Source organism: Falco peregrinus, chromosome 3 (assembly GCF_023634155.1).
Source record: "Falco peregrinus isolate bFalPer1 chromosome 3, bFalPer1.pri, whole genome shotgun sequence".
Taxonomy (NCBI): Eukaryota; Metazoa; Chordata; class Aves; order Falconiformes; family Falconidae; genus Falco; species Falco peregrinus.
The window spans coordinates 41381565-41403540 of NC_073723.1; the positions used below are offsets into that span (position 1 = coordinate 41381565).

The window sequence follows — 21976 nt, forward strand, 5'->3', positions numbered from 1 at the left end:
TCAAGCCAAAAGACCAGGATGGAATTAAGAATCAATGTCTATAGATAAATATCTAGAATAAAATCTGGATGTTTCTGAAGACTTTACTACCCTTTTATCTCCACTCTTACCACTTCTTTTTGTTTTCCCACGCACAAAGTCTTTTTTACTGACTTCAAATATTAATTCATTTTTCAAGCTACACTGTAGACATCTGATCAAAAGCAAATGATTACTATGATAAGTAGCAGTTAAATTCTGTAAGTATAGTGTAATCTATACATTTTCTTTTAAACAATAGCACTGAAGTAAACATGTCAAGAGTCTCTGGGATCATCTGACAAGTACAGCATTACACCCACAATATATTGGCTAAAATGTCTTTTTTCCCATTAAAAGGAATAGAAACAAGACATTTGAGTCCCTTAGCCTTGTAAGCTTGAAAATCTCTGCCAGCATTATTAAATGAGAACATTAATTAATAAGAGAGGATAAACTCTGCCTGCCTTAAGTCTAAATTAATGTAAGACCAGATTTCCACAGAAAGAAAAGATGGTCCAGATGTAGTGGGCTGAGTGGGATATGAAAAATTTGGATCCAGCTTCCTGCTTTGTCCTGGACTTTGTGTGACCTTAAAGTAGCTGCAGTGTACCTCAGGTCTACGTTTGTACAACAGGGCTTCTCTGCTCTGTCGGGCAACTGTAAATCTCAAATCACTCAATATTACAAGGCACTCAGTACTGAAACAATGACATTAGGGACAGATGAGAACATACATCTACTTGTCTGCATTTAATTTGTAAGCAAGGCTCATTAACTTTACTCCCCAAATACTATAAAAAGTTCATGCTTTTTTTAATAGATGTGTTTTCACCCTGAGGTGAACTTGTGACACTAAATCTTTACTAGGAGTGATTTACACAACAAAAAAAAAAGCTGACAATTATCATATTAATTTTTTCTCAAGCACAAGGTATATCCCTCTCTGGAGTACCTTGGTTTTGGGCTGGTGTGGTGACATGCTTATGTGACCTAGCACAGCTGCAAAGCGCCTCACTTTGCATGGTAACTTTTATATGCACATGCCTAACACATCTACACAAGCTGTCAGTAAACATGATGGAACAGTTGGCCCCTGCTTAGTTTAAAATTCTGTCCTATGCAGTTGGAGAAAACACCGCTTTGCTTTCACAGAAGGAATAATCTCACTCACAAGCAGGCCACTTGTCAGACCTCTTCTTTCAGCAGCTGGCTGGCACTGTGCTCAAGTTCTTCGCTGTGAATTAAAAGACATGGCAAAGTGGAGAACCTTAGTTTGAAATCATATGGCCACTACTATCTCTTTTTGACCAAAAAGTCTGACAATAGAAACAAAAAATTATGTGAAATATTGAGTCAAGGGTTTTTAAGAAGAATTGAGTAATATTGCCATGGATTGTAAGTGCCAGAAGCCTAATATGTACTAGGACTTCAGCACGTTTAGATAGTTGGTGACTACTTTTCTTTTACTCCCTACCTTGTCCTTGGTCTTCTTTACTGCTGATCTCTTCTAGCATTAGGGAAATGATGTGGTGACTTAGACTGCCTATTCCATTTTTCTAGAACCCTTACCATATGAAATAATGTCAGCACTACAGCTCAAATATTAGGTTGTTATACAGGATGCAAACATAGTTACCTAAATTGTATGGATTATTCCAGCCAACACACAGCTTGCTGCTGATACAGGTTTCCTTCCTTCCTTTGACACGTCCCAACTAGCCAGAGCACCGACACCCTCCTCTGTCCCCATGGCAGGCTGTCTCCAATGCATGCTGCAGCTCAGCTGCCCCAGAAGCAAGCCCTGGTGCACAGCCCTCAGCTTGCCTGGTGCCCTTCTGCAGTGAGGCTGCATGCAACGCCAGCTGATGGGCAGAGGCTCAGCTCTCACCATCACCAAGCCTGTTAGCCTGGAGCATTATCTATGGTCAAAGGACTATGCTGAAGATACATGCTATTGTGCCAAAGAAATAGCATTCACCAGCACAACTGCAACTACAGATTTGGCATGGAACGGGATGAAAAGACTGCTTTTCCTGTTCAAACACAACCTGGCTCCATGTTTTATGTCTTCATTTTGACCTATTATCTCACTCGCATTTTCTTAGAGTACTGAAAATCTCCTTTAACAGCAACTGTGTTTCAAAATAGCACCCTTAAGCCTAGGAAATCTACCTTATCTGTGACAACTCACCAAACAGTGAATGCCAAAGTATTTGACATCCTTGTATAAATTCATCAGGGCTTTTCATCCACTGAAAAACATATCTTCTTTTTTTCTTACATGCTATATCAATGTTACGACAGTGCACACCAGAGTCAGGGGTGTTTGCCTTTCTGCTATAAACACCTCAAGAGACTTTGGTGAACAACCCTCTACCCGAGAGAAGCTTTCACTTTAGAGAAGTTGTAAAACAACAGTTATGGTAATATTAAAACATAAACATTTTAGCAAAAATATTAAAAATATTGTGAGATTGTTCTAAATAGACTAAGAAAACAGAAAGGCAGCTCTGCGGGTTTTTGCTTGACTCCCGTCTAATTGACTTCTTCATGCATGTCCAATAGGGAAAAGAACACTGTGTTTATACAGGCATGGGAAATGAAGAGGGGAAATCCTGATAAAAAACCTCTATTCCTCTTTGGAGTTTTACCTGTGTACCTCTGTGCAGGATCAGTGTCATTTCTGTGCCCGTAAGTGCTATTTGCCTATGGCAGAATAGTGGAGGAATTGCGGGAAAGAAATGCTTCTTCCATCCATCGACGCCCGGTTCAAACATCGAACAATTACCATGGGTACTCTTGTAGGCAGACTGGTCTGCCACAGGGACCCCCCAGTCAGCCTATGCCTCTGAAGCATTGCTCCTCCTGACAGGATCACTCCTGAGCAGCCTTGTTCCCAAGGGACAACACTCCTTTTCACATAACTGGAATACAGGGAAAGGTTCAGAGCTTTTGAAGGTTTTCTTCCCATCTTGCCTTTTAAAGAGGGAAGGGGCAAAGGCACCCAGCAGATTTGCAGTCGTGCCTCCTGTCTGCAGCGACTGGCGCGGGCTCTCCTGCAGCTTGCACTGCGACTTTCAGCTTGACTTCACAAGTAGAAGACATCTGTGCCCGCACAGCGCCCTTTGCAGCTGCACCCTGCCTTTCCAGAGCAGCCCTGGCAGAGGACGCCTCAATGGAAGACTGGCAGCAGTGAAACCCTGCTGGCATCTGCCCTCAGCCACTTCTGTGACACACAGCCCCCCGCTCAGGAACACAGGCTTACGTAAGGGCCAGGGGGTGTTTATAAATCAAATTAGGGAGGAAACAGATGATGCTGGAGTTTTAAATGCTGAAGTTACATTAACGTGAATGTGGTATTGCTGAAAAGTATCAGACTGGACACATTATCAGGGGAATTCAGTGCAATAATGGATATTTCTAAGATTAGGCTTATGCTTTCAATTTCATATAAATTCATATAAATTTCAACTAAAAATCTTATTTTGAAGTAATGACAGAAATCAGTCTGAGAGGGGAGGGCAGATGTGAGCCAGACACACCATTCTCTTCAGAGGAAATTAATTTGCTTTCAGAAAAGAAAAGAGAAGTATTTCAGACGAACCTATTCTCCATACAGGCATTACTAACATCAGTGACACAATATTGTAATAACTTGTCCCACCATTCCATGACTGGTGGTGTTAACAAGTACTAAGAATGTTTCCGAAAAAGCACATCTAACCCTCATCTATTCTCTCTATAATACACTCATCAAGCAGATTATCCTTCAGTCCAAGATCTCTCATCTCCGTTAGCTACCCTAATTAAAAAACTCTCTCTTCAACACACTTACTTAATCCAAAACTACACAGAAAAGTACGTAACAAACTGCATTGATTCTTTCTGAATTCAACAGACTGAAGAAGCTACTGAAAAGCTAAAAGGAATTATTCACCATTTCACTATGCAGCAGCAAAGCATTTTGGGTTAATTTCCCATATGTAGTTTAGAATGAAATCTGTGAACACTATCCTCACCATTAGGCAGCAGAATATATCAACCTAAAATTCAGATTACAGTAAACTAATATCAAGTTCACTACAGCATGTATAAAGATTGACCCAAGGGTCAAATGTTGGCTAGCGAAAGTACCTATCAGATACAGCATTTACCATAAGAAACTAAATGAAACTAACAATTAAGAAATTGCCCCTATCTGTACGTCTGTGCTACTGGGCTGAATTTTCCCACTTTACAAATGGCCAAACAGGACCATAACAAATGGAAATGATTTGACCATTGGTGCAGACTTTGGGCTGTTGAAATTTGCTATGGATTTCTTTTAGCTAAAAAAAAAGTTGTTCTTTGTTAAAAGTATCTTCTTTCTTTCTCTCTTTCTCTTCATTCTTCTGTTCCTATCTACTGTTTTTTCAGAACTTGACATGTTCATTTTCCTCTATAGGTGAGATTTCTCAGCTCATTTGTCACAGTGCACCCACCTCCTCTTATGAAAATACAGTCATGAGGAGAAGCAGGAAACTCAGTGCATAAGGCTAAAATGGGACCAGGACAGACAACCACCACCAGAGCTGGAGGAATGAAAATATTTCTGGCAAAAATGCTTCATTTCTGAATGCTCACTAGGATATCCTAATATTCAGCTAAGGGGACAGGGGGACTTTTTCTGCATCTAATCCATCCCCAGCCACTATGCCTATTAACTGACACATGAAGAGAAAGGGCAAGCATTTACACCACTCCCTGTAATTTCCTAACAGGCCACTCCAGTGGCCTTATAAATGAACTTACAAAGTGGCTCTTTTTTTCCTTTGTTTTAGTATTTTGAAAAATCCACTTTTAAGTCAACTTAAAAATGTTTTAAAGACCCAGAGAAACTCTATTACTTGGCATTCAGTTCACAGCAGTTAGCTTGTATACCTTCTGAAACTGGTCAGCTTGGTTCAGCTTTGTTTCCCGTATCATTTATTGACCTTTGACAGAATAAACAGTAGAAGTGTAGGGAAATTTTATTCTATTTCTTGTCAAAAATAACTGAGCCTTTTCTCAGATTATATTATGTTTTATAATGAACTTCACTTTAGCATGAAACCGCACTCTACTTGTGTCTTCAACTTCAAGCCTTCATGTATCATTTATTAAAGAAACAGAACACCAATCTAGACTTGTAATGCTGTCTGGAGACGCATTCTCTTTCTTCTCAACACACAAGCTGCTCACCAAGCTGATTCACAGGACCTTTAAAATCATGGTTTATCTCTTGATAAACCAGTGCTTTCATGGCCCTGGTGCCACTCCGGACCTCAACTCAACACCATCAAACACAGCAAATTGCACTGCACAGACCCACTGTTAGGTAACAAACTCCAAAACGACATAGAAAATCTTGAATCGTAAGATGAAAAAAAAAAAAAAAGTTGGCCACATGCAGCTCATGGACCAAAGGCAAGGCATGTGAAGCCACCAGTGCTCAGCATGCATGGTTATTAAGTGTTCTGCCAGGACACAGAGGAAAACAGTAGAAGCATCTCAAAATGACTCCAGGCTTTTAGTCATTTTGGATTCATTAGCATGGCCTACCCATCCCCAGAGCTTTGAGTGGGTTTCCAGCCATCTGAGTGGGAGACGCAGAAGTGGCTAGTTATCCTGCCACAGTATTGCAAGTGCTTGCCATTCCTGCAATTTCCTTATGGATCACCAGCACAGAGACTAAACCCTACCATGCTGGCCTGAAGGGCTGCCAAGTACCAAACAGACTTCTAATCAGACACATCCTGAATTTACAGGCTCAGCTCTGAATTACGTTTTAGTTGTTTGTCCCTCCTGCTTCAATTCTAAAAAAGGCTGTAGGGTTCAGCCAGACGGGACTGGCCTCATACCTAGGTACTCCTTTCATATTACATCTTTTGCCTTTTTGTGCTAAATGCATGTAGGAAGAGTCTAAAGCACTTTGAAGTCAATGTTAGTTTTCAACAGAATTCGGGGCCACTAGCCAAGTTTTTCTGTGCTGTAATCTCACAAAACATATTTGCATGCATACAGCCACACAGCACAGACCAAGGTACTTTTGGAACAGGTTTTTTCAAACGGCATTTAACTCCACAAAGAATTTATATCAAAATTTAAACAGATAATAGATGAAAATATAAAGGTTTTGTGAGAATAATAGAAATGGAAATAAGTTCCCAGTTCTCAGAAGAAGGCTGTAACACTATCAGATGATCTCTTGCAGTCCCTAAAACAACTACCTTAACTACTCTAACTTAGCAATAGCCACTGTTCTCCAGAAAAGCCTCCCGCAAAGCCAAACATAATGGTAGACGCTTCACTAAAGCAGAAAAAAGGATCAGCCAAGGAGCCTTCAGTAAGCAATCCAAAAGGTGATTACAGTGCATGGGAAGAAACCTTGTGAATGTGAGTTTGTCAACAAAACTTTACACCATTGTTGTCTGTCACAAACCTGGTTGACTGAAGAAGTACAAAAAATGGGACCCTCTCAGCAGTTCACCAAAATTACCATCTCTACGAAACATTAAATCAAGGTAAGCTGGACTGTTCCAAAGCATGCCAGCAGCCACCCCGTCCAATGGGGCATTCTGCAAGTGGCCAGCGACACCCGAAACTGTCACTGCAACTTGGCTGTCCTTGAGATTGCTCTGGCGTGTGCCATCCCTGAGCTATTTAAAGCAAAGTCTAACCCTTGTGGTTGCATCTGGAGGGATCTAATGAAAGATGAGTGAAGACACTGAACTCTGGGTAACAAATGTGCCACAGCGTTCTGCAGTGAAGCTCATTACTGCGTTGAAGAAAAAAGATATCCCTTTACGAGCTTTTTTTGTGAAGAACTCGGTCCTGTTGCACTTCTATTCAACTTGGCTTTTAGAGGCTAGAACAGCAAAGCTTAGATAATCCTAGAAGGGTTTAATATTAGTCCAGTGAAGTGCCAGTTTTTAGGCAGGAGCTTAGAGGAACACAACACCATTTCCCACAAGCAGCAGGCATAAAAGGTTCTCAACAAGGAATGAACTTGAGCCTTGGAGATCATGTATGGTTCACCCGACCTCAGAAGTTCACCTTGTCATTCAGATCAAAATTTCCTGAGACTTTAGGTTTGCATCCCATGTTCTGGCTCCTCAGTTTTAGAAGAAATCCTGTATGAATATTTGTAAGTAGCTACAAGATGACTTGAAAATTTAGCAAATACAACTCAGGTAGTTTGAAGGTGCTTGAGTACCGAGAGAAAACTACTGCTCTGATTGCTTCCACCATCTCACGTATCTTCTCACTGCAATATTGTGAGTTAGAAAAAAAAGACTCAGCTGTCAATATTACATACACTTACACATAGGAAATGCATGACTAAAAGATCCAACAACCTGAAACACACTTTTTGAAAATAAGGGCAAGTTTGTTATTATGCAGACTTAATGGTTACAGTGCCTAAGTGTACTTTTCAAAGACAACTTGCCCCTTTCCATTGTTGCTCAAACCCACTAGATGACCTGTCTCAGGTATGGTATGTGGAGTACAGGTATTCATTCAGTCACAATGCCATAACATGCATATGGAAAGGATACTGTACAGTTAACCCGACAGTGTCAAATGTAGGGCTGCTGTCTGGGTCCCAAACGGTGCAAATGAAATACACTGAAACAGAAATACACTTACTTATCCCACCTGAAAACCTGGCCTTATTGCATGCCTCCCCAAAAAGAGAGTCACCAAGGCATATAAAGAGTGGACTGTGGTGGCTTCATAAAAAGCCTCTACTGGGATGCTTTTTTGATCTCAAAGTCACTTTGAAACAGCTGTGCCAGCGTCACATGCTTGTTTTCAATATTCCCTCAAAGGACATGGGGTTCAGTGCTATGCATCAAATATTCACATATCTTCATTAAATAGAAAGCTCATGAGTCTGCCATATGTCATGATAAATACCATGGGTTTTTTACTAAATAAACAACATGCAGAAATCATTTTGTCTTCCTGGTCACTTGGGAGCAGTTTTTTGCTCTTCTACATCTTGCAACAAAATCAGACTCAAACAGAAAGGCCAGTTTTCAGATTATCATACAGATTCATTATACTCTCAGCTTTACAAAAGCAAGACGAAGCTTGTTCATCCAGACAGTAAATGCAGCCCCTTACGTCCAACAGATTTGGTCTGCATAATACCATCACCTTCACAACATTTAATTTATTACTGTATCTCCCTGACATCTGATTATTTCCAACTATCTGACATGGGACAAGACCATGCACTGGCAGCTGCTTATGAAAACACAGAACGGAAGCGCAACATTGTTAGGACATGTGATCTGCCCCTGGGTGAAGGGACAGGCACAACACCCCGGTCTGTCCCCTCAGGCATGACACAGCTTAAGTGACATGTCACAGCTGAAAATCCAGCTCACGAGATGCCTCTGACGATACTGAGAGGCATGCCGTAATGCACAAAACATTACCATCCTAACCAGAAATACTACAGCACATATTTTAAAACGTGTATGTTATTGATGGTAGGCTATACTCAATTTATGGTAACAGCTATAAAAAAAGGGATATGAGCAGTGGTAAAAAAAGCAGTTATCATAGAGTTAAATTGCTCTCTTAACTTAAGAAGGATACATGGGGCTGGGGTAAATTTGAATAATGCTCTCTGTCCATTATGGCAAAGGATAGCTGTTCTCACACAGATTGTACCTGCTGGTAATTCACTGTAATCTTGTATATTCTAAATCCTAGCAGGCTTCTATGTGCAAGAGCTACTGTGTGATTCTGTGAATGGTGTCACAAGTGCAAGTACACTCTAGTCATTACTATAAAACTTTATTTTGCAAAATGTTACCATTAGATCTTATTTCTAAATACAGAGAACAGATTTCCCCAATTTTTAAAATAATTATTCCTGCCTTTTCTCCCCCCTTTAACATGACTCATTATGAATCCTCTTTAATTTTCCTTACTGTATCCATAAAAGCAGAGTCAGTGAAGCACCTTCTCACAGATCCAGGAAAGAAAGATTCCTTCCCTCTGTTCACACAATGAATGTGGATATTCCCTGGTGCCAGTGCTTGAAGCCAGCGATAGACTGCCTGAATATGAGTCACTGCATCTTTGCCCCTGGCACTGCTTCCAAAATTCCAGCATCTGATTTACTGAGAATTAAGTGTCAATAATAAACAGGTCAGTTCAAAGGGCGCTTTACTCACTTTATTCCAATAGTAGTTTTTCGTAAGTTCTTTTAGTAAGTTTACAGCAAGACTTTTCAGCACACCGCAGATAAGATCTCAGGGTCGGAGGGAGCCCATATGTAACAGAGGCATTAAACACCTCTGGAGCAAGACAGATCAGATGGTAGCTGTATTCCCATGATACTTAGGCTGACCAAAAATGCTGAATCATGAGTTACATGATACTTCACATAAGAAGTATAAAGAAGGTAAATAATCTTTTAATGACCAACTCAACAGTGAGCATATACAAGCTCTTAAAACAAAATCAATTAGCTACTGCCAGTCTACTGTGTTCCTTGATATAATATCTATTGAAAAAAACAATACATTCACTTATATTTCAAGACATTAAAACACTTTGGTTATTAAATATGAATGACTAGGATCAAAAATAATCTCTTTGTCTTACAGTCACATTGACTGACTTTATCATTTGGCACAAAACATAACTTCACCTTAAAAGCAAAGAGTAACAGTAAGTGCCCTGGGCAGCAATGATGGTGAGATGAAGATACACATTTATTACTAGTGAGTACCCTCTGTGATTGAGCATAACTTAGTTTCATCAGATAAATGTCTTTAAAGTATTGGCAGTGACAATACAAACTATAACATTGCTGGTAGAACAGTCAGATAAAGGCTCATAACAAGCGTCCCCCCCCAAAAAAAGCTGAAACCATAGGCCAAACAGAAGTTCAAGCCATGCATCTGCTAGAAAACACCATTTGTCTTCAATGAATATTGTCATGGGGAGACCTTATCACTCTCTACAACTACCTGAAAGGAGGTCGCAGTGAGGTGGGTGTCGGTCTCTTCACCCCAGTAACAAGAGATAGGACAAGAGCAAATGGCTTCAAGTTGTACCAGGGGAGGTTTAGACTGGATATTGGGAAAAATTTCTTCATCAAAAGGGCTGTCAAGCAATGGAACAGGCTTCCCAGGGAAGAGGTTGAGTCTCCATCCCTGGAGGTATTTAAAAGAAGTGAAGATGTGGTGCTTTGGGACATGGTTTAGTGGTAGACTAGGCAGTGCTGGGTTAGTGGTTGGACTTCATCATCTTAAAGGTGTTTTCTATCCTGAACGATTCTATGAATCAATGCTCTGACATATACTACATACAATACAAAAACCTGTGGGAATTAAAGTATAAAAGCCATTCCTTATGCTTTAAAAAAGAAACAGTTAATTTTCTGTCATTTTTTCATCCTTGGTCTACAGTTAGATGGGAAAGCACATAAACTATAAGCTTTTGTAGGAATAAGTGTTAACAAAATCGGAATGACACAAAACATGTAAACCTAAACTGAGAAGAGGACATAAGCAAGAAAAATGTTTTTTCATATAACATAAGAAAGGAGGTAAACATAACAAAAAGTATTTTTTCACTTGAACACTTTGATATTCTTAGTGCAAACATTCAGCTGTTGACAGACACTTCTCTTATGTTTGACAGCTCTTCTTTGCAATACAATCTACCAGCTCAAAGTTTTCCTGAAGTCCTCTGAGTGTATATGATGTGATCTTCAACCCAAAAGGAACCAGCAGTGTACCATTACTTAGGGTTCGCCCCTACATGAACACTGTGTGACAACGAGGAGATAATTTATAAGGACTTGCAAAGGAATACTGAAATGTCTTATATCACACTCAGCTCTGTTCTGAAGTCATGCATAATGACCCTACTAATTTGAACTTGCCCCAAGACCACACTTAAGATGCTCTACAAAGCCTAAATAGGCATAAGACTCACTGTGAATTACATATGAAAGATGGAAAATAAGAATCAGGCCCCTGAAGTTTAATAGGTGTGCCCTCTCTTGGCAAGTCATTGTAGCAAGCCGAGCCATAATACAACTGGTAGCTAAAAAAATATCAGTAGCCTGAAAGTCCTCTTTCATGCTCAGTATTTCTTTTTTCTCTGCCCCCCCCCCCACCCCCCCCCCACCCCCCAAGGTTTTTTTTCACTTAGGTGTTGAGTTATTGAGTGTAGCACACAAACTCCTCAAGACTTCCAGTCATGGGATAATTATACCATCTGATAAATTAGCGTGCTTTCTACAAAGGAGGAATACTCATGTTACAGTCAGTAATGCAAAGAAAAAAAACCCAACAAAAACAAAAAAACACCACACACAAAACCCAAACCAAAAAACAAACCCCAAGAAAAAAAAAATCAACAAAAAAAAATACGGACAAATGAGCCATGCAGTGAAACATATAAAACTGACAGAGAACACTTCAACTCCATCAGGTTTCACATAACTTTCAAGAAGGTAAACCCCATGCTGCAGAGCCACAAAGGCCAATAATTTACTTTTCTGTGTATGTACATCAACAGGGGTTATACAAAAAAATCAAGGACCGTGTGTGACTGACCAGTAATTTTTTAATGACTTAACTTATTTATACTACCCTTCATACTGGATCAGTTAAGAATCACACTGAGCTTGAAGGAAATATACATGTGAGAAAGAATGACTTGCATAAGACAGACCTGTAGAATCAATCCAAATCAATTAGTCTCTAGTTGTACTCAAAGGCCAACCTGTGATGTAAAATACCAAATGCAAAATCTGAGTGCTATCTATTGGTGACATTACTGGCAGGTACTTAAAATACTTCTGTAGATGGAAGGTGATTGAGTCAGTATCAGGTATCTTCAGATAGTCATAGGGTCTCCATTTCTCCTAGATATTCCACTTATTTCTGACCCTTCACTCTAGATTTATAGTAGATCATCTGCACCAGAAACATTCTGTATTTATTTAGGATTTAATCAAAATGAGTTTCATCGATATGAAACAAATGTGAGAGAAGTCCAGGCTGTGAGATTCTATAACCAAGAATAAAAGGAAGAGCCCACGCATTAACTCTTTGAAAGAAAATTTATGGTTTCACTGGACTCACAGTCACTCTAAAGTAAGGGTCCTCTGATTTTAAGTGCACTGCACAGAACAGTGTAACACAGATACAGTTAAAAAGGCATCAGCTCCACTAGGTTCGTCCTTAATATCACAGTTAAGTGCTTACCCCTGTAAGCACTTAAGCACTCCAGCTGCAGTCAATTTACATCCACTGACATGAATGCTCATGCTCATGTCTGTTGAAGACTTTCATATGGCTGATACATTGGTCCGAGCTGCTGCTGCTGCTCTAAGAAGGCTGTTACAGGTCCAGCAGCTGTAGTCAGAAGACCAAATGGTGACTGTTTCTAACTTCCTGGCCAAAAACTCCAAGGCAAAAGACAAAGACTTCTGGAGAGAAATGGATGTACCATCAACCCTCTCTGGAGAAGGTCTGTTTGGCTTCAGACTTCTTGGCCATAAAGTTTCAAACTACATTTCTGTTTTGGTTTTGCTTTGCTATACATTAGTAAGGTAACTTTTTTCAAATGTAGTGTTCACAAAACACTGGTTATGCAATATGCATAAATAAATGCCCGGTCTAAAAACTCAGATGTTACTTTGAATCAAAGATTGCCAGATTCTCACAAAACTCTGTGGCTTGGGGACCAGGCTTTGGGACTTCTCTGGAATGCAGAATACACAAAATTCCTGCTCTTCCTAAATCCTAGCACTGCTTCTCATTTCATATCACTGTGCATGTCTGAAATGGCTGAACTTCAGGACATCTTTGGCTTAATCCTACTTAAAAGCTTATAATGAGAACACAGGAAAATGGAGGCAAATCCTGTATTCCTCATTTAAAACCTCTACTGAATTCACAGAGAGCTTTGCTGGCATGAGGGCTAAGCAAGAACTTCTGTGCCTTGAAAATATTCATTGGTGACTGAGATGAGGTACATGCCAGCACTCACTAAAGTTAAAAAAACTCACAAAGTGTGCCTGTATTGTGCAACAGTACTTGACCTATAATGTTCCTTTTTCACTAGCTAGCCATAATTCTCATTTCTTGCCACATATGCGTCTTGGTCTCTCCTATTTATTGTCAAAGACCCTATAAAATACCTGCTGCTCATACGTTGTCACCTTCTGTGTCTCACCTTGCTGTAAGTGAAGTCAATGGCAAACCTTTGTTCACCTCGAAAGGAACAGGATTTGTCTTGAGATGCCTGATCCAAAGCGGGACTTCCCCTTAATTCAGTAAGCTTTGGATCAGACCCAGAAGGGATCTTAGCAGAATCAAGAAGTGGCAAGACACAGCCACATATCAAAACCACACCTGAGTGTTTATCTCGCATTCCTAATATTTTACGTGAAAGGGATTAAAAAGCAAGCTGTTCCTGTCAACTGCTTGGGCACAACACACGATCTGAATGATTGAACAGGCATCTGTAGGATGGCTATGCAAATTACGTGGTTGCATGTCTTTCTACAGAAAATAGGGAGAAAATATTTCAAAAGGGAGAAAATATTTGAATTTGAGGCTTCACAGTAGTATTTCCTTATCTGGTTCCCAACTTTCTGCTCTTGAAATCCCACCATTCTTTCTGCTCCTACAGAGAAAAAAAGATGGTTGTGCCTCTTGCTTCAGGACAAACCAGCAACTTAACACATAATGGACCAGAAGATGAGAAATCTGAAAGTTACATTATCCAAACACTTCATATAAAATCTTGCCACAGAGCCTAACACAGTCTGTGATGGCTCCAGACTGTGTGGAAGTACATCCAACCAATTCCAGCTTACCTTGTTTTACATGCAGCTCTGGTTGTTTGCTTATGTTCCCCAAGTCTGAACGTGCTGCGACAGTTTTTACTCTCCTTTATGTCATTCAGCCATTTCTACAGCTGTCTTTGAGATGCCATGGGTATATCTGACTATAATTTTGGCTCAGATATATATATCTACAGACTGAGGGTCACTAGAAAGATTAACAGAGTGCATATATTACAGGGATTTCCAGCCGCTAAAATCACAGAAACCACATCAAATGGCATTAATTTAGACAGAAGGCAACTGAAATAAAACCATTGCAACACAGATACAAGTGCAATATGAAACTCCCTTTAGCAAGAAAGCATAGAAACCACAACATGCAATCAAACCAGGAGATGAGGGAAAAGGGAAATAAAAAGGTAAAAATAAATATTTAGACATCTGGGGAAATGAAAGAAATAGTGGCTTTAATTTGCAAACTTGAGGGGAAATCTGGCCGGAGTGGCCAAAGGGGGATTTTCTCAAAAGCTCAGTTGCCCTAACTCCTTTTAAGCAAATCCATGATGGGGTGCTGTTAAGTCGTGAGAAGATTTCAGTCAATGGCAAGCACTCATGCAAGTTTAACCATCCCACATTTCTGCATTTAACCACCAAGCAAAAGAATGAACGCGAGTCACAAGGAAAGAACCTAAAACAGAGTATTTTAGTTTTGTGCTATTCATCCAGTCCATATTACTATGTTGACTCCTACCTAGTCTTAGCAAAACACTAATTAAGCATGTATCTCAAGCGCTATAGAAAATTTTCTGTTAAAAAAGACCCACAAACAAACAAACAAAAAAAGCTGTAAGAGTCCACAAACAAACTCGGGTTTTCTCTCCCCTCAAACCTGCCTGCGGAGTACAGTGTGGGATGTACTGAGGCAGTGCCTGTGGCTGGGCGATCTCCCAGCTCATGTACAGTATGTCCCAGCTGCATGGCTCCACAAGGAGATCCTCACGCTTGTGTCCACGAGGAAAAGAGGTCTGTTACAGACCACATTAGTGATGTTTCAGGCCGTGCAGGACTGAGAAGCTGGTCCTGACTCCTGCAGGCTGTGCAGCAGCTGTGTCACAAAAGTGCCGGGGCGGGGGGGGAGGCTGATGGATGCTTGCCTGTACCAAGGGATTGCGGTGTGTAACACAGCCTCCCTGAACCCTTTTTGGCACAACTTATGCCCATCTGCTTCCCCTCTGCTCTTTCTCCTGGAGAGGAACATATGGCCCAGAATATGTATCTCAGAAGCAGAAAATGTATTCATATAGTTTTCTAAAATATTCTGAATACCCTCTTTTTTCTCCTATGAGCTTTTATTCCAGTTATGAACCTTATATTCTGGCACAATAAATATTTTTTTTTATAAAAGTAAGTCCTTGCTTAAACAGTACGCAGCCCACAATGAAAAACTAAACTAAAAAAAAAAAAATATTGTATGTTGCACTTCAATAGTAAGAAGTTGATATTGCAAGAAAAATCATTGCCAGGATTCTGGGTGTTGTGTATTCCACCATCATATTGTAATACTCACCTTAGGGCAACAGTGTTGCATCCAATAAAAAATCAACAGAAGAAAATAAACTCACAGTTAAGCTTAAGATGAACATCTAAACACCAAACGTTTTTGGTTTGAGTGGTTCAAACTGGAGGCAAGCTTCCACAACTTGCCTCACATTAAATAGTACCTCACGTCACAAACAGAACAATGAAGTTCCTCACAAAGCAAGAAGATCTTTCTTTTCAATAACACTACCAACATCTTTATGTGCAATCCCGCTTCCCTAAGAAGGGTAAACTCTTCCACTGTATCAGTGAGACTTTTCCCAGCTTGCCTATTTGAAGACAGCAGTACTGGAAAAAGGCTTCATCTGATTGTTTCCTCATTTCTGCTGGAATATATACAAACTTTACATATATATATTTATGTGTGTGTGTGTCTATATGCATGTATGGAATATACACTTCTTTATATACATATACATGTATACATGCAAATATATATATGTGTGTATGTATATATACTTCAGTATTTTAATACTTCATATACAAAACACTCTAATTCTTGACCGTAAAAATGTAGTATTAGAGAAAACATACTACAGTCCTTGCCCAATGTAAAACCATGCCCAGAGTATGGCTGTTGGCACTACTCTTTGATAACCTATCCAGCACACCTAATGAGACACTGACACCACACCTCTGCAACGCCTGTCATAGGACAAGCAGCAACACTGAAACATACGTTTTTCATAAACAAATGCTTTTTTAATGAAAAAAAGTAGGTAGTTTTCTCTGGCTGTACTTTCATGGAAGCATTTACTACGAAGTCCATTAACAATCACACACATGTTTCTATTATATACAACACAAGTGAAGCGTAGCAGTTGCCTAAAATCAACTGAAGTCAACAGGATGCCTTCTGCTGAATTCAGTGGGTTCTAGGACACACATTTGGGTGTATTCACTTCATGATACACAGATTTTTTGATTCTTCTTTTCTCTGAACATTTTAATATAAGTTGTTGATTCCTGCATGTCAAATACATGAGTCATGAAACCATTTTCTACTGTCTTTGCATTCAGTCTACTGTTTATCCTACCTTTGCTGCCACAGATGAGTTGGGTTTCTCCAGCAAGTCCCAGAGCTTCTTCCTTTTCTCTGGGCAGCAGGTATTATCAAACTCTTCCCCTTCTCTCTCTCGCAATGTCTCTGCCTCTCTCCTCAGCTCCTCATTCATCTGCTCTTTCTTTTGATGGTATCTTGCCTGGCAGCAAGATTCTAAATATATCTCATCAATCCCCCAGTAATCAAGCTCCTGACCAAAAGAAAGAGCACACATTTCTTCCATCATATGTAGTTTCCCTGTCCTGTAGAAATTCAAAATGGAAGTGAAAGCCCCTGGGTGTCGATCAAAAAAATATTCATTTTCATTTAGATTATAGTCATCACATACTTCTAGCAGGGATTCATGAGTATTGCAGTCTCTGAGCTTTCCTAATCGTGTCCTTGGAAGTCTGTCCAAAGTCCTCCACAGCACTTCATGGTTGAGCCCACCAACATTTATTTTAACTCTCCGTGAGCAGGCTTTGCTCCTAATGATCTCCACTGGTTCTGGAGGCAGGGAAAGGGTAGACCTTGAAGATTTTTTGTTGATCCCTGGTGTAGCCTTCTCAGCCATTCTGAAAAAGATTCAGTTGTAACACCAGTCTTCAGGAGAGTGAGCTTGGAGACTACAAATATTTGGGCAGAGTTCTCTTCAGACAGACAGCTCCATTCCTGAAGTTAAAAAAGAAAAAAAATTAGAATATTGCAATGTACAATATATTCCCCAATCTCTCTCTGTCTCTCTCCTTCCACGCTTTCATATGCAGATGAAAATTTAATGATGGTAATTTGCTCTCTCTATAATGAGACTCTTTTGTGGTAGTATACAGAACCACTGGAACAACTGGAACAGCTAAGAGCGTTATGTTTAAGCAAAGAAAAAACACACTCAAATTTCTGCTTTCACGAAAATCAACTGTGAAAGTCTGTGCAGAGGACTTGAGGGTTTGTTGTATTGTTTGGTGGTTTTTGAACCAGTTTCTGATGCAGCCATGTTAGTTTAATTTGATTACTTACTAATTAATTTGTGAGGTATCCTAAAGGAAAGATTTTAGGGACATCTCTAAGGAAAAAGTGAGAGGCTAGCTTCCCTTTTATTGAAAAATTCAAATTCTGGAGTTACTGAAACTGAACAAAACCGTTAGAGCACATCCTGCAAAAACAAACTGCATCCCTCCTTCTCTCAACTCACATCCTGATTTGCTGTATTATTTCATGCCCAGATGTTACTCACCAAGCAATTCAATTGCCATCTTGACACGTCAAACTTCCTAGCACCAGACAGTGCTGAATCCTTTACAAATAAGTCAAAAGAATCCTAACGCTTCAGCAGCCAGCTGACCAGTAATACATGTTGTATAGGCAAGGACTGTGCATATTGTTCCCTAGCTCCTCAGAAAGGCTCTTCTTTGCTCCACTTGTTCACCTGTTCAGTTGCTGCAGAGCCATGACAGCAATCAGCAATCTCAGTTTTAATAATCCACAAGTGCATTCTCACTCCCCGTGCCTAGCACTTCAGTGAACTCCAAAGTGCAGCTGTTCGTCACCAAATCTGGAATACCAGTATCAAACAGGAAGGGATCCCACACACCATCTCTGCTACGGTCCGTTATCTGACACAATGCTTAAATAATAACCTAGCAATGGCATCATGTCCCAAAGGGAAAAAGAATATTAAGAATGTTTAGAGAAGCTCCTCTTCTGAAGTAGGAAAGTCCTCCTTAGGAACTTCCCAAAGCTGACATCTCCTTTTCCCACTCCCTGCAAATCAACAGTTTGGCAGTCTGGTCTTTTTCCTTGAAGCAAAATAACTCCAGCTTTAACAAAGCATTTGCTGTGAACAAGAATTTGATCCTCTTTGCAGAGTAAGCATGAAGGTTGTGATGGGAGGGATTGTTACCTATAAATACATCAGGGGCAAACACTGAGGAGGGAGAACTGTTTGTACTGATGGACCATAATAGCATAAGAACAAATAGGCACAAACTCACCATAAAAAAAAGGCAGAAATTTGAAAGGGAATTAGGAGATCACAAAGACCAGATCCTGAACAGAACAGTGAGGATCTAGAATAATCCTTTCCTAAAAGTATTAAGAAAAACTAAAGAATTATTTCAGCATGTCAGATGACACAATTAAGCCAGTGTTAAATATGTTGCTAGTATAAAATTAAAATTACTAGATCCCATTATATCTAAACTTTAACAGTTTCTCCAACAACAGATAAAGCAATAATAAGGCTCAGCCATGTATGATGCAGGTATTACTAGACTTCCGTGTCTAAAAACATAAGGGAAAAGGAAAATTACCCATCAAAGTAATATTTACATTTACAGAATTTCTTTCTTTTTTTTTTTTTTTTTATTTTCAGTTGAGTGCATAACTCACTGTCTTGTTAACCCCCATGATGGCAACAGTCTGAAACATCACCATGTTAGCAGTTTCAAGCTGAACCTACTTCAAAAACACAAGGGCCACATTACTCTGCCTCTTCCTATCCTGCCTCCAGCACTGCACTGTGAAGCTCCCTCCTATCTCCCAGTGCAACCCACAGCACCTCTGTGCCTATTTATGCAAGGGTTTAAGCCTGTAACATGTACCTTCATTCATGAAAACAATAAACTGATAACTTCACTTACAAAGATAAATGTCATATCACAATCAAAGCCCTGACATCAGTAGGTTTACATAATGCATATTGCTTTCTGTTGTGTTTGGTTTGTGTTTTGCTTTTTTTCTTCTTCACCTTAGACTGACTTTTCCTCTGGTTTTACCCTCCTCCTTATTGCACTCCTCACTGGGGGGCTTTGAGAAGGAGGGACTCAAGTCTTTCCAAGGTTTCTTCACGTAATCATCTCCTACTGGTCTGTGATGCATTTATCAGTCTGCTGACATAAAGGCAACCACCTAAAACACCCAGCAGTTATGAAAGGGTATTTCTCCACAGAGGAAGTATTTACAACCTTTTATGAAAAAAAAATCCTTTTAGGCTTTAATGCACAATGATGTTTCTCCTGTAAAGGATGTCTTACATAACGAAACACAAGAATTTAAGAAATTCATAGAGAGGTTCTGTCATGCTCCATAAAATCAGCCAAGCCTTCATACAATTTCTACAGAGGTTCGTTAGTTTATTCATGATTGAATCTCAGAGATTTCTTCTTTTTTTTTAATTAATATGTGTACCCTAATATTAGCAATACCAAGTAAAACACAGTAGGAATCAAGCAGTTGACCTGAATAATCTTAGGTTAGCCATATCCTCATTTGCTTTTCTGATTACAAAACCTAAATATATGCAAGGCTATGCATTGTTTTAGCTCTTATGCAGTGTACTTATCACACAGATTTGTTAAACAATGCAAAATTATAGTGTCACCAAGACCAGTCTAAAGCTGATAAAATATTTTCTGATTTGTCAGTGTAATTATTGGTTGCATCTCCCTAGTTGAGGAAACATGGCTTTTCTAAAAGGCTTTAAAAATTCTGGTTAACTGTGGTCATACTGAAGTCAGCAGTGAAACAACGCTACATTTATTGAGAAGACTGGATCCAAGGTGCTATGTATGTACATATGTACCAAGGGATGAACAACATATAGCACTCTGAAAAGATCAAAAATAAAAAGCATTTTCCCAAATGAAGAATGCTGAAGTGTGAGGGCTATTTTTGCCTTTTTTTCAGAGCTTTTTTCATTGAAATACATAAAAGCAGCTGATTATATGACTTAAAAAAATATTCTTCTAGTTTGCTTCCTAAGTGCCTTTCTTCACACCTTCTGTTGCCAGTAAGTTTTTAAAATTTCTTCCTGTGCAGATTTTCCCCAAGCCTGGACTACAGAGCCTGCTTAGCTTGTGCCTCTAACAAAACTGTAATCAATAGCCTCTATTTTAACTACGTAATATTTTTAACTTTATAATCCACATAAAAAAATTTACACAAAATCACCAGATATTTCAATACAACAAAATTGTGCAAGTGAGTTTACCTTTGCAATTCAATAAATAACCTTTCTGGACTTTGGCTACTGCAACGAACTCAGGACACTGCAATTTTTGTCCCGAGGCAGCTTGAAATATTTTTCAGTTTAGTCTGTTGCCTTAACCTTTTGGCTGTGTGCAATTCCACCATGCACTTTGTCCAGCTTGCACTAGTGAGAAATGAGACTGCCCCTCTGCTGGCCGGCAAAGCCAGCCTGCTGCTCACCAGCTCTGCTTAGCAATTGGTAGAGAAAGACACAAATTCTAACCAGAGACATTTAAGAGCAACTCCAGACACACCCCTTATTCTTTCCTTGCAATAATAAAACTACTTTGTAGGAAAATGCCTGCAATATCAAACCTTCCAAAATCAGAGCCAATTCTTTGCATTAAATAAAACTTAAAATTGTAAAGGCTACTACTCAAAAAGCTAGGGAAAGCAAGAAAGAAGGTTAAGTGTATTCCCCTGTACCATATGCGTACAGCTTTTAATGGTGTGATCCTCCACACCAATCCCTTCTGCTTTAAGTGAACGGGTAATTATCTACTATTTCTTTTCATCTTTCTCATTCAGTATTTGCTCTCTGATGTTATTTAGCATGTCTTACTGCAAACCCAACACTACGCACAGTGACGAATATCCCCCAGGGAGCTCCCACTATCCTGAGTGCTTCCAGGGTATCCCTGAGTTTCCCTTCTCAACATCACTAGGAGGCCATTATTACCAGTGCTTTATAATGGAGGAATTAAGATCATAGATGCCTGAAGTATGCAATAATTCTGGCTGCTCAAATTGACATAGCTGTTTTTTACAGATTCCTTAGCATTTTTATCACATTTGATGGGCATGCCTACATGTGCAGATTAAACCCTCAGGCAAAGGAACTCAGTTACCTGTGCCGTCACATTGCCAGAGCATCGCCTGGCACGGCACAGCTAGGACTCTCCTAAACAATTTGCAGGGATGGCTTGAGAGTCAGCAGGCTTCAAGGTCTGGTCCTTGGCTTGTCTGTAGCCATCTGCTTTGGAGCCTAGGTGAGTTTAACTGCATGCACAGTGGTCACCGTGTCAGCTGGCCTCTTCCATGGACTGCACGTACAAGACTTCGTTCCAAAGATTCACATCAAAGCTACTTCTGCATCCTTAGTCCTAAACTCCCCTCCCAACTTTTGCCATACAAATTACACCAAAGAAGGTGGAGATGCTACACTACATAAGCACACCACTGTTGAAGCACATCCTTTCTGTGCATTTAGGGCACTGTGAGGAAAAAAGTATGTAGCATCTAAGAAAAGGCTGTATCATAAGGCCCCTAGGAAAGGGGAACAAATTTGCTTTCTTCTGACTTCTAAGAGACAAATTTTTACCATGTTTGTCAGAAGATGTCCTTTTGTCAAAACTCATTAAGTTTGCAAGGAAAGATTGTATCAATTAATTTCCTTGCTTTGGAAACAAATGCAAGAAGTTTTCAGAATTTGT

General features: G+C 39.7%; 1 protein-coding gene across 1 annotated transcript in view; it reads right to left on the reverse strand.

Annotated features, from left to right (window-relative positions):
* KCNB2 (potassium voltage-gated channel subfamily B member 2) overlaps window positions 1-21976 on the reverse strand; it is a 204682-nt gene that overhangs the window by 171957 nt on the left and 10749 nt on the right. Inside the window, exon 2 of the mRNA XM_055800811.1 lies at window positions 16513-17189. Coding sequence (XP_055656786.1) covers window positions 16513-17091 — 579 coding nt within the window. The 5' untranslated portion in view covers window positions 17092-17189. The remainder of the gene's footprint in view (window positions 1-16512; window positions 17190-21976) is intronic.